Source organism: Sceloporus occidentalis, unplaced genomic scaffold (genome assembly GCF_023333645.1).
Source record: "Sceloporus occidentalis isolate IW3139 unplaced genomic scaffold, rSceOcc1.0.p SCAF_6, whole genome shotgun sequence".
NCBI lineage: Eukaryota > Metazoa > Chordata > Lepidosauria > Squamata > Phrynosomatidae > Sceloporus > Sceloporus occidentalis.
In genome coordinates, this window is record NW_028316986.1 from 134,417,089 (window position 1) to 134,432,329 (window position 15,241).

A 15,241-nucleotide genomic window follows, 5' to 3' on the forward strand; every position below is an offset into this window, starting at 1 on the left:
GAGATGCACATGGGAATTGGCGGTAAAGAGATCAGTAATAACTACGAATGACATTTTTCAGGTTCAGCTAGGACTTTTAGTGCAAGCATTTAACTTAAATTTATAGGTTAATTTAAATAGTGAAAAATAGTTAATAGTTAAAATTTTTCTTCCTCCAACATAAATGCAATGGACTTTGAAGTTTTTAAAGCTTATTAATAATATATTGAACCCAGTAGTCCTTCTCCACTGACTTCCTTGTTTCTGTGGAAAACTGTTCTATCCATGCTTGGCTATGAAATCGCATATTTGTTTCTCTCTCTTTTTTTTTTTCATTCATTCAGATAGCCATATCCAGATATTAGCTTGCTTTTTTTAAACACACAAGCAGGAGTGCTTAGTGCCATGCTTCTTGTAGTCGCTTTGTTTAGTAGTGGAGAGAAGAAGTGGAGAGGGTCCAGTCCGCATATGAAGTGTGGAGGCTCTCTATACAAGCAGGACCTCTTGATTATACAGGATTCTTGCTCATGTAGAGTGCCTTGATATAACTCCTCCTTGGATGTATTACTTTCCACATGTGGAAAGTGAAATGGGGAGGATGGCTAAATGATCTTTTGTTCTTTTCTTTTTCTTTTTTTTTTTGAAGAGAGCAAGGTAATATCTGAATATGACTACAGATTTACCACACTTATACATCTCTCTGTCTCTGACCTCATCTGCAGAAATAATACAGTTTGTAGGACATTAACTTTCATGGGTCAGTGCAACGAGATTCTAGGAATTGTAGTTTGTTGTGGCACCAGAGCTCTCAGACAGAAAATTTCTTGCAAATCTACAAATCCCAGAATTCCATAGTATTGAGCCATGGCAGTTAAAGTGGCGTCAAACTGCATGATTTCTTCAGTGCAGATGCAGCCTTGGTCTTCCAGTCATTTTCAGCTCAGTCCTATGTGAAGGAAAGAATGGGATTAAAGAATGTCATCAAGATGTGGCATTTGGTTGTACATTTTTAATAAATAAAAGGAAAGACATTGACATGCATTTAAATATTAGTTAAAATATTTATCAATTAATTGCAAGTTTTACAATTTTTGGAAATAGTCTGTTTAAGAAAAAGAAATAAGTTTTATTAAAAAAAATTAAGCACAAGGAGTAAGTTTTATTTAAAACAAAACAAAAACTATCCATGAGAAGAGATTTTTTAAAAATTAGACTGTTAAAAACTCTCATTCTTTTGAACAGAATGCTCACTTACTTAGCACTAAATTGATGTCTGTATTACAGGCATTGGTCTTCAACATTGCATGACCATAATTTACAAGTAACTGTAATGTAAAGGAATTATTTAATGAAAAAAAGAACAGTAACCTTCATTTCAACATAAATCCTGAAGGATTGCTACAACTACTGCTATAAAAGAGTGAACTATGGGATCTAATAAAATAAATTAGCAATGAAATAAAATGTCCATCTCACAAGGACAGATGGAATACTCTTAGATCTTTTCAAGGTGTGTTGTTGAGTTATAAGTTTTTGTAATTAGCACACCTTCTGTCAGGTTAGTAGCACCTTCTCCTTAAAGCTCAGCAAAAATAAAAAAAAATGCAACCATGTTCACTTTTGAGGACTAAAGGTGTGATACTTTTCTCCTGTCCTCTTTACACAGTTTAATGTGCATGGAAAGGCAGTCAAATTTACAGCTGCAAGAATGACCACTGAAAATGTATTTCTGTTGTCAATAAGTCAGATAGAGCTTGGTCAGCTGTATTTTTGGTGCTTGGTTTTACTTGCTAATGGTACTTGACCATTAAATTTCAGACAATTTGTAGATGCATTGCTAGATGTTTTGTGCCCCTGTTTGTGATGATTCCAGACAAACTCTGTCTTGGCCTGGAAACAAAAATACTGCTGTGGATACTTCATATGACTGATATTCCTGTGTAGTACATCTCATGGCATCAATAAATATTAAAGAGTTACAAATTTCAACATCAATTTTATATGTTATCTGGCCTATCTTATTATCTCTCTAATTACCTATTTATAAGCTGCTCTGAGAACATTTCTAAACAACAACAACAACACAGTTCAGGAGTGCAACTTTGCAAATTAAACAAAATAAACAATAAAACACACCCAGCCACCCTGCCATCTTTATCCTCTTTTCTTACTTTGGGTGATGTTCCTTCACTTATCGCATTGAACTTTTCTTTCTTTTTATTTTGTCCTTGATATTTATAAAAGGATAGGCAACTCCAACAGGCCTATGGGGCTTGGAGACAGCAAATTGTCAAAAAAAAAGCAAACATTCCAGAAATATCTGAAAAGCCACATCTGACTTTCAGTGGGCATTATTTATGTTGAGCTGCAACCTATTTAAAAGGCACAGTGTTGCTCCTTGAGGCTTCCCAGAGAAGCAGTTGCATACCCCCAACATTGCACAGATAAAAATATATGAACCTGTCTGTGCTCTAAGATCTGGAGGAGGAAGCTTTCTCTTGGTCCCTTCAAGAAAGAGAGAGGTGGCTCCTTCCAAGATATTGAACTCTCTTCCCTAGGATGTCTGGTTGGCCCTGCTCTTTCTGTTTGGCTGGTAAAGACCTTTTTGTTTAAGGAATCTTTTGGTTTCTAGTCCATTGCGGCAGATAAGGCATTTAATGGTATGTGTAGTATTTTTATTTTATTATGTTTTAAGGTTCTTTTAAAAAATATAAACTTTTTTAATGCTGTTTTAAACTTGTTTTTATGTTTTTAAATAGAAATTTAGGCCTGTTACAGACAGCCAAAATAAAGCTGCTTCGAGTCACTTTGGAGGTATGGTATTTCAATGATACATGCGTCCTAAGAGTCCAAAGGCTGCACCAAAGCCACGCTCCAGTCCTAAGGACTGGAGTGCAGCTTTGGTGAAGCTTCCAGACTGCATCATTGAAATGCCATACCTCCAAAGTGACTCGAAGCAGCTTTATTTTGGCTGTCTGTAACAGGCCTTAGTGTAATTGTGTTTTAAATTTTGTATTAAGAATTGTAAAATTGTGCATCTCCTTGGATGCCATGCTGGGAGAAAGGAAGGATGTAAATACTATAAGGTGACATATAAATAAATAAAACTGGCACATTTGTGGCCAAGCGACATGTGTGTGATCAGGATGGCAAAAGTTATCTGTGTGGAGGAACACACAAGTGGAGAGAGGCTGCAGTAGACTTTTTTTGCACTTTGAATTCAGTTTATAGAATTTCAGGTAAGCTGAGGACAAAGTGGAGAAAGTAGGGAGGGAGGAGAGAGAAACTGGGACACTTTAAAAGCAGCTGACTGAAGATTAGTTGAGACCATCCCTTCCAAGTCAGGACAGTTGGAAGACTGGCCAGGATGGACAAAAAAGCACCACCCCACTGTAAAGTGTTATTGAATATAAGTAAGTTTTACCTTGTGACATGTGCAGGGAATAAGGTGTCTTAAAAGTAAATTCTTGACTTGTTGTTTTGGTACTGGCGTTTCCAAGAAATATAACTGACTCTGAAATCCTAATATTGTGTGAAGGAATGTCATGTGGCTACAATACTTTGAAGTTTCTCCTTGCAGCCCCAACTACCATTCTAGTTGCTCCATCGACTTTCTACCTCCCCTCTCTTTCCTATTGATGAAAGCAGTACCCTCAACAGGAAAACGTAATTACATACTCTTTCCTTGAGGAAAAAAAGGCAGTAGGCCAGTGATTATTCAAGAGCTGTCTCCTGCTGTTTGCAGCTTCCTGAAGCCACTAATGGAGACAAATCTTAACAACCATTTAGTTAAGGTTATGGCCATCATAGTCATAAAAGAAGTAAGGCACTGGACAAGTAGGCTTTTCAGAATGAGATTTCGTCTGCCTTCCTTTACCACTGCTGCATGACCCTGGAGAAGGTGCAACTTTTAGCATTGTGTGTCAACAGGATTCCAGGCAGTCTGCAAATCCATTACAGTTTTGGTATTTAATGATATGCAAATATTAATAATGTATTCTTTTTATTTGTTTGTTTGTTCTATTTTAATGGTCTGTCTGTAAGTTGCCATGAGAGCTGTTGCTATACAGTAGGATATAGATCTTGACAAGATGCAAGATTTAGCAACATTTTTACCTAATCATTCTATATGGTGCTATACAGAATAGCAGCAAAAATCCACCTTAGAACAATGTTTCTGAAGATGGTAGTTATTGAGAAGTATATATGAACTCAAATAAAAATGACTTACATGTGTACAGTTCGGATTTTTGAAGTTTACATGGCTGCATTTTGTGTTTACAGTGTTGCTTGGGAGCCAATGGGAGATGGCAAAAAGTTAATTTCTCTGGCTGATAACCACTTGCTTCTGTGGGATTTGCAAGAAAGTTCAAGCAAGGCTGTGGTAAGTACTGAAGCAAATTGCAATGAGGTATACTGTATATACTTGACTATTTGTTTATATAATTTTGAAGTCAATCACAGGTTTTGGGGTCAAAATTATAGATTTTGATATGACCATGGGCAAGTCGAGGGTAAAGCTTAGGGGAACATAACAAAGGATCTAGAGCAAAGGAAAACAATGTTAAAGAACTTACAAATTTCCAGCAGGCATAACTGTATGTGTCCACACTAAAGATTGAATGGATGAGAGAGTAGAAGGGAGGTCAGTGCATTTAGGGCACATTACACTCTTGCCTTTCATCAGGGGGCGGTTCCCTTTTTAAATCAGTACTTACATTGACCCATAGATAAGTCGAATCAGGTGTTTTGGGTCAATTTTTTGACTAAAATACCTAGATTTATACATGAGTATATACATTCTGGATGGTTATCTGTCTTTTGCTGTTTTGGTTTAAATAGACTATTAATATTTTTAATTATGGTAATGCATCAACTTATAAGATAATTAATGCATTTATCTTTTGTATAGTTATTTTTAGCTTAAAATAACCTCAGAAATTGCATATTACACACAGCAGCAGCAGTAGAATAGTTATACTTCTTCCTGCTCAAAACCTTTGATCATTTCTCTGGATCTGCCTCTTTTTTCTCTCCTCTAGGGTGGTCAACCAGCTATTTTTCTTTCCTCCTTTCTAGTAATTGCCAGTGTTACATGGAATTGACCAATCTAATACTCCCTCTCTCCCTTGCCAACTGTTGGCCAACTCCTTTTTCTAGAGCAAAGTCTGTTTGCATGCTGTGATCAACATTCTTGTCTGATTGAAGTGTCAGGTTTTTACAGACATGCTTAGCATTTCTTCCCATTCCTCTTGCTCCCCCTGGGCTGCTCTGCTTCAGCTTGCTTTAAGGTTCTTTGAATGTTAATTAGGCTTTCACTGTCCTAGGCAGTCTCTTTCACTCATAATCTCAAAGTTACCATATTTCTCCTTAATTCCAATCTGTATCAAATACAAGCATTTCCTTTGGGATGTTCTCCAGTCTGTCACAAGTCATACTACTTAATAGAAAGAGAATTTTCTACTGAACATCATGTTTTGGACTTTCTCATTTACTTTCCTAGAATTTAGTTCAGAAATTCATCACTGTCAAATGCCTTTCATTAGCTGCGCCATTCCTTCAAATATATGTTGTCGAAGTTAACCCTTCACTTAACTATGTTTGCACATTCCTGGACCATTAGCCGCCCCTCCCCCCATTTTCAAAAAATCCATAGTAGTACAAGTTCCATACTATGGACAGATGACTTCTGTGACTTGAGCATTATATAAATCAAGCTGATTTAGTTCTGCATATCATGAAGAGCTGTAGGCTCAGATCCTAGAAGGGCACAATAATGTTACAATACCATTTTTATTTGTGCAAGGAACTATCCAAGATCTTCCTGCACAAGTGTCAACAGTGGTGTGTAATAATTTGTAAACTGAGGTACTACACAATGATTTGGCTAAAGTGGGCTGTAATCTATGAATGCTTATGCCAAATAACCATGTTAGTATTGAAGGTGTTGTCTGGGAAAGTGGCCAAATAGCTGATAAGAACAGCCTAGTTTGCAAACAAACAAACCACCGGCTGGCAGAATCAGTGCAAGCAATGCAGTATCAAAAGAGGGATTACCAAAAGAGTTGTCAAACAGTCCTAGATCCAGGGTATCAGACAGGCAGATCAGTAAGGCAATCCAAGGTCAAAGGTTCCAGATAATCAAGATGGGTAAGCACTCTAAGAAGCAAAGGTTTGGAAGCCAGAGACAGGGTCTTTCCTCAAGGAGATCAGATAATCACTGGCAACTAGACACACATTCTCCAGCTACTTAAATGGGCAAGCAACATGCATTCAGATGAGTCTGATTACCAGTGTGTTTCTGATAAAGCCTCTGCAAACTTTGAAGGCCCTCCCGTTCAGCTTGATGCTTCCTGAAGGTAGGCACACTTCCCTGATCCTCCTCTATGTCCACAGACTTGGCCACAGGCAAACCTGGCTGCTGAACCTCTGGAGAGGCCACAGACCCTGCTACAGCAGAACTAGGGCTGGTTTCAGACTCCCCAGTTGCAGGCTCAGGTCCCAGAAGCTCTGGCTTATCCTCTGAGTCCTCCTCCAGGCTGGGCATGACAGGTGTCACAAGATTCTGTTTTGTTTTTCCTCTGGTGCTGGGGATTGTACTGAGCCCCCTACTCCCTTTATGATGCATGATACTTATCATTGCATTGCATGTTTCAAACCTAACACCACAAACATGAGAGATACAAACATAGGTTGAGGTTGTCGTTGCATAATGGTTTTCTTTTCAGTAGGGTTGAAAGAGAAGCACTCAGGATACTGAATATTGGTTTAGATTTTAACTTCAATGTCCAGAGTTCCACATGCAAACTGTGGCTTTCCTAAATCCTTCTTGTTATTTCATCCCTTCGAAAGCCATTCATGGATGTTGGACTATTTTCCAGAACACATTTAAGAAAAATAAATTGTGAACTTTTCCTTGCATGAAGGGCAATGCCTTATTTACAGGACTATTGTGTCCAATACCAAACTTGATGCTCCCACAGAACCTCAGAGCGCACATGGCTATACCCCTAGGCCTAATTCTGTTGAATCAGCGATTCTACTCTACTTGGTATCAACAGTTGGAATTAGGGCAAAAATCTCTAACCTGAATGTGAGATTTCTGCAACCAGAAATGTGCTGCCTATATATCATTGTGGTACAGAATAACATAGCAAAACATTGCAGCTTCTTAAAAACCAGACTTTTTATTTTATTCTATTTTTTTTGTTAAATTATACTGTGTGAATGATTGATTCTATATTTGAGCTGGGTGGATCCTGAGCTGTGCAAAACAAACCTCGAAAGTTGCAGGTCCTTTTGAGATGAGAGTGAGTTCTGAGTCTTGTGGAAACTAGGTAGTTCTTTTGCTCTTAATTTGTACATAAATAATAGGAACAAACTTTGCAGTTATACCTTGTTTCAGTGTGTCTATGACATCATGGCGATTAGAAGATTGTCTTTAAAATGCCATAATGGTTTGGGAATATTTATAATAGCATCAGAGTTTCTCTGGCTTATGAACAACTTGGACTAAGAATGTCAGTTAAATGAACATTACAATCTGAGCATACTGAGCAATTCTGTTCCCGATTTCCCTGCCTTCAGTAACTATATGTAGAGGACAGTAAGCCTGTAAGTAATACTGCATCTTCTTCAAAGAATGTTTTTGGGTCCTGTTGATTCTTCTCTCCCCTTGTTATGTTCCTAAAACCTATATTTTCAATTAAAAACCCAAAAATGTTAAAATAAACATTTTAAAATTGTTGTTGTTAACTGCAGTCTAGTCAACTTCAACTTATGGCAACCCTACAAATGAGAGATTTCAAAGTTACCTTATCCTCAGTAGTCCTGCTAAAGTCTTGCAGACTCAGGACTGTGGCTTCCTTGACAGAGTCTAATCTTTTGGAATTCAGCATTCCTCTTTTCTACTTCCTTTTACCTTCCCAAGCATTATTGTCTTTTATAGTGAGTCATCTTCCTTTCTGCAACTTCTTTCAATCTCCAGTTGATGGGGCACCCGCTCTTCACAAACCACTGAAAAAGAGATTTCTTCCTTACACCCAATGGTGTTGGGACCAACCCCAGCATGGAGCTTGGAACTGATACTTTCCCAGCTTTTTAGGAGACCATTTGAACTGATGGCTTCATGCGATATTGGTTTACTTACCTGGAAAACTGCCTTCCTTTTAGCTATTAAATTGGCAAGACGAGTGTGTGAACTGTATGCAATATGAGTTGATCAACCTTACCTCCATCTTCATTGGGACAAGGTGATCCTGCATCCTGGTATCTCCTTTCTGCTGAAGATATTATCAGTCTTCCACTTACAGCTGTTTTACCAGCTCTCCTGCAGAATCCTGCTTCCAACCTCAAACATGCTCTGCACTCTCTCAGTGTCTGCAGGGCCTTGACGCTCTATGTTGACTGTACAGCAAGTACGAGAAAATCCAAAAGACTGTTTATTTGTTACTCCGTTTTGAAGTTGGTGCTCCCAATTTCATCTCAACACTTCTCAGAGTACATGGCTTGCATTGGAGCCCATTCTATCATTTACTTTCCTCAGTGGTATTCCTTTAGAAGATGTTTGCAGGGCTACTGTTTGCTCCCAAACTTCTACATTTATATCACATTATAGACTGGACGCCTAATCTATAGACTGGACGCCCGGTCTCGGAGTGATGCAGCCTTTGGGATAACAGCTTTATTTTCCAGTCTCCACTGAGCTTAGTTGTTTTTCTATGTTTGGGGTAAGACTTGTCTGTATTCTAATAAATGTGTTGTTTTAATTTTTGCTTGCACTTTCTGCCATGACACCCCTCCTCCTTTATTGTATAGCTTGCTAATCTCCCAATAGTGTGAGAGGGCTACCAACAGTTCCTTTGGGAGCAGGTTGCCCCCATAATGAACACATATCAGGCAATGATGAGAAGACAGCTTTGTTTTCCCACTCTAAAGCACAGAAATGGTGGCTCAACCGATTACTACAGATGCCGGTGCCATTGCTCTTCACAGACATGCTTGGCTATTCCCTGCAGGTCTAACCCACAATGCAAGGTCGAAAACTGAAGATCTTCCATTGTTAGAGCAGGGATTGTTCCACTCTTCCATGGATGAGAAGCTTGAGCAAACTGGAAAATGAGGTTGGCAGCTAAGAACTATGGTCTCTAGTCCCAGCTTGCACAAGAAGTCAAGGCTGAACCATGCTTATTCAAGCCATTCCCACCTAAACTCAAGCTCTCTAGGAGACACATTTATTTTCTTATGGACCTATGCTGTATGCCTTTCCCCCCTTTCCTGTCCTTAAAAGAGTCAACATGATGATTGAAGAGAGTAATGCAATATTATTCTCATCATCCCACACTGGCCTCTCCAGCCGTGATTCTGCAGACTTCTAAAGTTGTCCAATGGCAACTTCAACTGCTTTCCAGGGCTCTCTAGTCTCCTCACTATGTGGAATGGCAAAATACTTCTCCTGGACACGACCACCCTTAGGCTAACTGTGTGGCGACTTCATCCACATCAGGCCTATCAGACAACATCAAACTAGTGATGTCCACAGTTTACAAACTGTTGATGAGGTGCTCCTATATGTCTGTGTGGGCCTCCTTTCTGTCCTGAGGGTGCTGTGTCAGACAACCTTTCACTCAAGTACTTCATTTTCTTATGTCCTTGTGAACTAAAGATCTCTCATACTCTTCTCTGAAGCTATATATGGCAGGCACTCTAACCACAGGATGCCCCTCTTGGTCAGCACACCTGGATACAGAGGTTTTATTGAAGATTTATATACACCTGCATCCATCTAATTAACGGCCACTACCATCTTGGAGCCTGTCACTACTCCTTGCTAAGTTTATGGTGTGCCCCTTTGAAGCCATAGCATCTTGTGATCTTCACCTGCTCTCCTGGAAGACATCAGCCATTGATGCCATAATCTCTGCTTGTAGAGCTAGTGAACTGGCAGTGTTCAAGATGGATCTGGGTTACATATCCTTTCATATGATAAGGCAGTCTTCTCCACAGTGTCTCTTATGTTCCTAAGGTGGTTTCCACTTTTGATCTTAAACAGCAGCTGGTCCTTCCCACTACTTCATACAGGCCCCATCTTCTGACCTCCTGCATGCTCTAAATGTTAGATAGGTGTGTTTGTTGTACATCTTTTAGACAAAGCAATTTAGAAAGTCTCCTCAGCTGTTTGGCTCTTATGGAACATGCAAAAAGGGGAATGCAGCCTTCTCTCAATATCTCTCCCACTGTATGATGAGCACTATCCACTTTGCCTACTCCCTTTCTGAGGAACCTCTTCACAAGGGGTCAAAGCTTACTTGGGTGGAAGCTATCCTATCAGCATATCTCAAGGGGAGTCTTCTTCCAGAACTGTGTTGTACAGCTGTGTAGGCACAACTGTATATGTTCTGTCTCATTACAGACTGGATGCTTAGTTCCAAACTAATGAAATATTTGTTGGGGCGTAGAGAGATGAGCTGTGTCCACTACGACCACATGCAGAGTTGGTCCACGTAGGCAGGATGCCCAGAAGTAGTTCTCTGTGAGAAGTCTGCAAAGGCTTTGAGCTGCAAGGAAAAATTTCCTCCCACACAGGCTTCAGCCTTGAGCTCCCGTTTGAAGGAATGAACCTCAGACAACAGGGTTCAATCGACACGAGGGCTTTAATCTTTGTTGCATAAACTATTTACAAAGACTATACAGAGTATCAGACATCTGTCTTGAATACTCTCCACAAACAAACTAACAAAGTGCTTCGCCAACCACTGACCTCAACAACCCAATAACGGAGATAGTCACCTTCTCCCTTTTATAGGTGGTCTTCTGTGAAGTCATGTGACAGCTGTGCCACCAATGAAACCTTGCTGATTTCATACCCAGGCCCTGTTGCATCGTAACATTGCCCATGATGCATTGTTGACTGGCTTCACCTACTGTGTATGTTGCATCAGACTTCCCATGATGCACAGTTCACCAAATGCTGACTCATGTACCTGCCACTTGAACTGTTGTAACCTCAGCTCCAGTTCCTCCTAGTGGCCACAACCATGTCATTTTCACAGGCCAATGTGGAACATGATCCTGACAGCTATTGTGTTATTAGTTCTTGCATTACCTGCCATCCTTGGTACGTTTAGCTTGCTGTTCTCCCATATGTTGAATCACAGAGGCCATGAAGAAGAAGAAGATGTTGCCTATCTGTAACTGTGATCCTTCAAGTGGTCATCTGTGAATTTGCTTTATGTTTCCAGATGGCGGACTTGGAACTGGGTTTTGGCAGGAACACGCAGCTTATATAAGTGTGAATATCTCCATGTAGGCACAGAATGATCCATATGTGTGAGTTCACAGATGACCATTTGAAGAACCACAGTTAAAGTTGGTCAAAAGGTTAATGCACCCACACCTTTGTAGATAAGCTATAGAAACCTGATCATGACAGTTATATCATTATATGATAGATTATAAGGGAAATGCATGCTTCTTTCTCATTGAAATCAACTCATGTTTTAATCAGTGGTGTGTATACTTGAATATTGAGCTATGTACATCTGAATACATTATTCAGAAAACTTAATCATAAAAGAATAAAATGTATTGACCAGTTTGCCCAACAGAAAGAACTGAAGAAATTTCTTTTTTTTTAAAAAAAAAAACCTAATCAAAGAACAAGAATAATCAGTACACTATCCCAAAAGGATATAAATTGTGGGTGTCTGTTGAATGTTACAAAATCAAATACACATCCTTTTTATTGTATGGATGTGCAAGCAAATTACCTTGAAGGAAAAATGCCATAAATCAAGTTTATTAGAAGTAGTAGTTATAGTTGTACAACAACCTTATATTTTGAAACAGAATATTGGCATTTCAGGTGCTGATATGTGTCAGAGAAAATGTAGCCCAATAATCAGCTCGCTGCATTTCCCTTCCTTTCTAGGTCAGTGCCTCCATTTCAGGCATCTTGCCTAATGTCCTTGGTGGGCTACATCAATGACATGTTATATTTCTTGTCCAATTCAGACATTTCATAGTCTCTGAGTCTCTACAAAGAAGCAGGCGAAGTTTCAGAGTAGTCCATAGATTTGCGTATTATCTCACCTTGAAGGTGGAAGATAGAAAGTGCATTGCACAGTGCACCATCTATTTGAATGTGGTATCTTCCTGAGTAGACACAATGGATTTTTCTGAAAAGAGGTCTAGAGACACTTGTTCTGTAGGCTGAGTTTGATGAATGCATAAGCCCTGAGCCCAGTCATGTAATGTCTGAATAGGTTCAGTGTTGAGAAGCAGCTCTGATTATGTTTATTCCACACCCATCTGTCTACAAGAAGTTTTCTTTTTTCATCTTTCTTTTTCTGTGTGATACAATAAAGGGCTACTTGCTTTTAAAAAGCAAAAACTAGTATTTCTCATTTATCTTTTAATATATGCGTGTTTGAAAAATGTTGCTCTTTTTTGTACTGGATATAACAATCTGTAACCTGCCAACAAGTCAATAACGTATGTTGTAAAATGGAACTAGAGTCGTCCCTCCATTTGCGCGGACTTTGAATCTGCGTCCCTTGCTTACTTGCGAGGGACAAATGGAGGGACTTAAAATGGGAGGTGTGCCTGTGGCGTGCGCCTGTGGGTGCCCACGGGGGTGTGCCACTATTCAAGCCACTAAGACTAGAATATCAGCGGATTTCTGGTTTTTTTTGGGGGGGGGGGGAGTCTGGAATGGATTCCCCACAAAAGCAGCCAGACGACTGTACTATTGTCTGATGCATGAATAATTCCATGTATAAGTTTCATGCTCTTCTGTTAGTTGTTACCTCTTAAGTACTTTATTCTGTATAGATGGAGAAATATTTGGTACGGAGTGCTGGGTTTTTAATGTTTATTTTTGGTATGTTTGTTTATTTTTTGCTTGTTTGCTCACACTGGATATTAGATTAATCTGTTGTGGGGTTGTTTTTAATGCACAGCTGTCAAATTCAGTTGCATTGGAAGGAAAAGGACAATTAAAATTTACCTCTGGACGGTGGAGTCCACACCATAATTGCACACAGGTTGCCACAGCAAATGACACAGCCATTCGAGGATGGGACATAAGAACAATGAAGTAAGAACATAGATTTTTTTTAAAATATATAACTCCCCCTTCTGACCGGCATTTTCTTAAAAGTGGATAGTAGCAGTAATTATATCCTGAATTGTTCTCTGTTACATATGTGTCATGGATGTAATAAAGTACAGTCAGCCCTCCTTATCTACAGATTTTTTTTTCAAGCATCCACAACTTGAAAATATTCAAAAAAGTAAAAATTTCAACTAGCAAACCTTGATTTTGCCATTTTATATTTTATATAAGGGACACCATTTTGCTATGCCATTGTATTCAGTGGGACTTGAGCATCCACGTATTTTGTTATCCACAGGAGGTCCTGAAACCAAACCCTAGCAGATAACAAGGACCCACTGTATTACAAAATTCTGACATACTGCAGCCCTAGTCTTCATATCTTAACACTCTGGGTGCTATCCTATTCATAATTATTTTAATGGCAAAAGTTCCATAATTTTAGATCATGCTAGATTGCACCATGTGAATATTCTTGGAATGTGTCACTGAATTATCAGTACAATCCAGAGCAGGGAGACTCAATTTTCTAACCAGGATTGGTATTTTAAAACTTACTGACCCAAGTGTGCTAACAACTTACTTTCACAAAATTTCAGTTCTTTTTTTCCCCTTTACTTTTAGTTTATTTTTATTTTTGGTGGAGGAATGAACAGCATTTCCATGCGATTTTGACAGTATCTTTTATGATAAATACACCAGAAATTTCCAGTTTATTATCAGCTAGTTGCTTAACACTAAAAAAAATTTGAATAAATAAATTTGGTCTATAACGTATCAACATTTTGGATGCCAACAATGCTCATACATCAGTTTAAGAAGTATGGGACTTTTTCCCCTGCTCTAGTTGTGATTTTGATAAGCAAAGGAGTGATGTTGTGCACATCTGTTGCCATGACAACAGAAGTCTGTGCAAGCTTTTTTAAGATACAGCTTATCCCCTTAGCACATAGTAATTTATCACTAGCCTTGGAAGACGGATGTCTTGTAATAACTTCTGCTGCCTTAAAGGGGGAGATGACTTTAAATTTAGTTTTATGTCTCTTGCATGCTCATGGGTGTAGCACTATATTTCCATTGTTTCCATTTATGCTTCTTTGCACTAAAACCCCCATGATCTATTCAAATAGGAAATGCTAAAAATATATAGTTAGAGGGCTTTTCATTATTCTGCCAATTTTCTGCAAGAATATGTCTAAAAACCTATCCCAGACCTCTGTACTAGATCATGAGTAATACATTGCTAGTGGATGCTTGACATCATATTGGGAGATCACCACATAGAGAGAAAGCATTCATTCGCATAATGCTAAACCAAAATTGAGCATGATGTGCTCTAGGCTCATCCTCTCCTCCTCCCTCTTGACTTAGATATAGAATAATCCACATTTTGTTTTAGCAGGTTCTTGGTTTATCTTTTTTGTTTTTTTAAATAAAATAGTTTTTGAAAGGCTGCAACATTAAAACCCAGGCTTTGTTCTTGATTTGCTGAGCAACTGATTCAAATTTCTTATAAACTTTTATTCTCTGTTCATACATAACAACAAGCTGGGGATCAGCTACCATGAAACCAACATATCTCATGCTAACCCATGGTTTATCTGTGGGTCTCACTTCCCTCTTGAGAAGACAGGGCATCTAGTTTATTATTAGCATATGGAAGGAGGCTCTACAAGAAAACACAAAGTGATGTGCAGGTAGACACATCCTCCTAAGGATGATAGTCTGAGGATGGTAAGCTCAGGAATGAGATAAGTAGCTTCTTGGTCAGCTACAGCTGAAAGTGATGGAGGAATAATTACTGTGTGTGCATGGGTGTTTTGCTTCTGTTTTACCAGCCCATTTATCTGCTCTGTTGGAAAATTTGGAGGAGTCTCATGTATTTCACTTACATTTTCAGCTCCTATTCTAGGGTCATTTAAGCTAGAAGTGTCATTGAGTTATATCCAGTAAGATCATTGAACTAATGCAACCCTGTTTTCTGTAAGAAACAGAAGTTTTGCATTAGTTCAGTTATGATGTTCAATGTTAATAAAAACAATGGGCTTTTCAAAGAAGAGCCTTCAAAGAACATCCTATCATAGACATTCTGCTAGCACAACTGGAACATGCAACACCTAGCCTAGTGAAGTTCTGGTGATTTACAAA

General features: G+C 38.8%; 1 protein-coding gene across 4 annotated transcripts in view; it reads left to right on the top strand.

Annotated features, from left to right (window-relative positions):
* The window catches only part of LOC149311424 (EARP-interacting protein homolog), a 96,890-nt gene that overhangs the window by 58,770 nt on the left and 22,879 nt on the right, over nucleotides 1–15,241 (top strand). For all 4 annotated transcript variants that reach the window (XR_016281794.1, XM_089531030.1, XM_089531029.1 and 1 more), the window contains 2 exons: nucleotides 4,264–4,363; nucleotides 12,939–13,075. Coding sequence is in view for 3 of the 4 variants with exons in the window: in XM_089531030.1 (XP_089387156.1) it covers nucleotides 4,264–4,363; nucleotides 12,939–13,075 (237 nt within the window). In the remaining variant the exon portion in view is untranslated. The remainder of the gene's footprint in view (nucleotides 1–4,263; nucleotides 4,364–12,938; nucleotides 13,076–15,241) is intronic.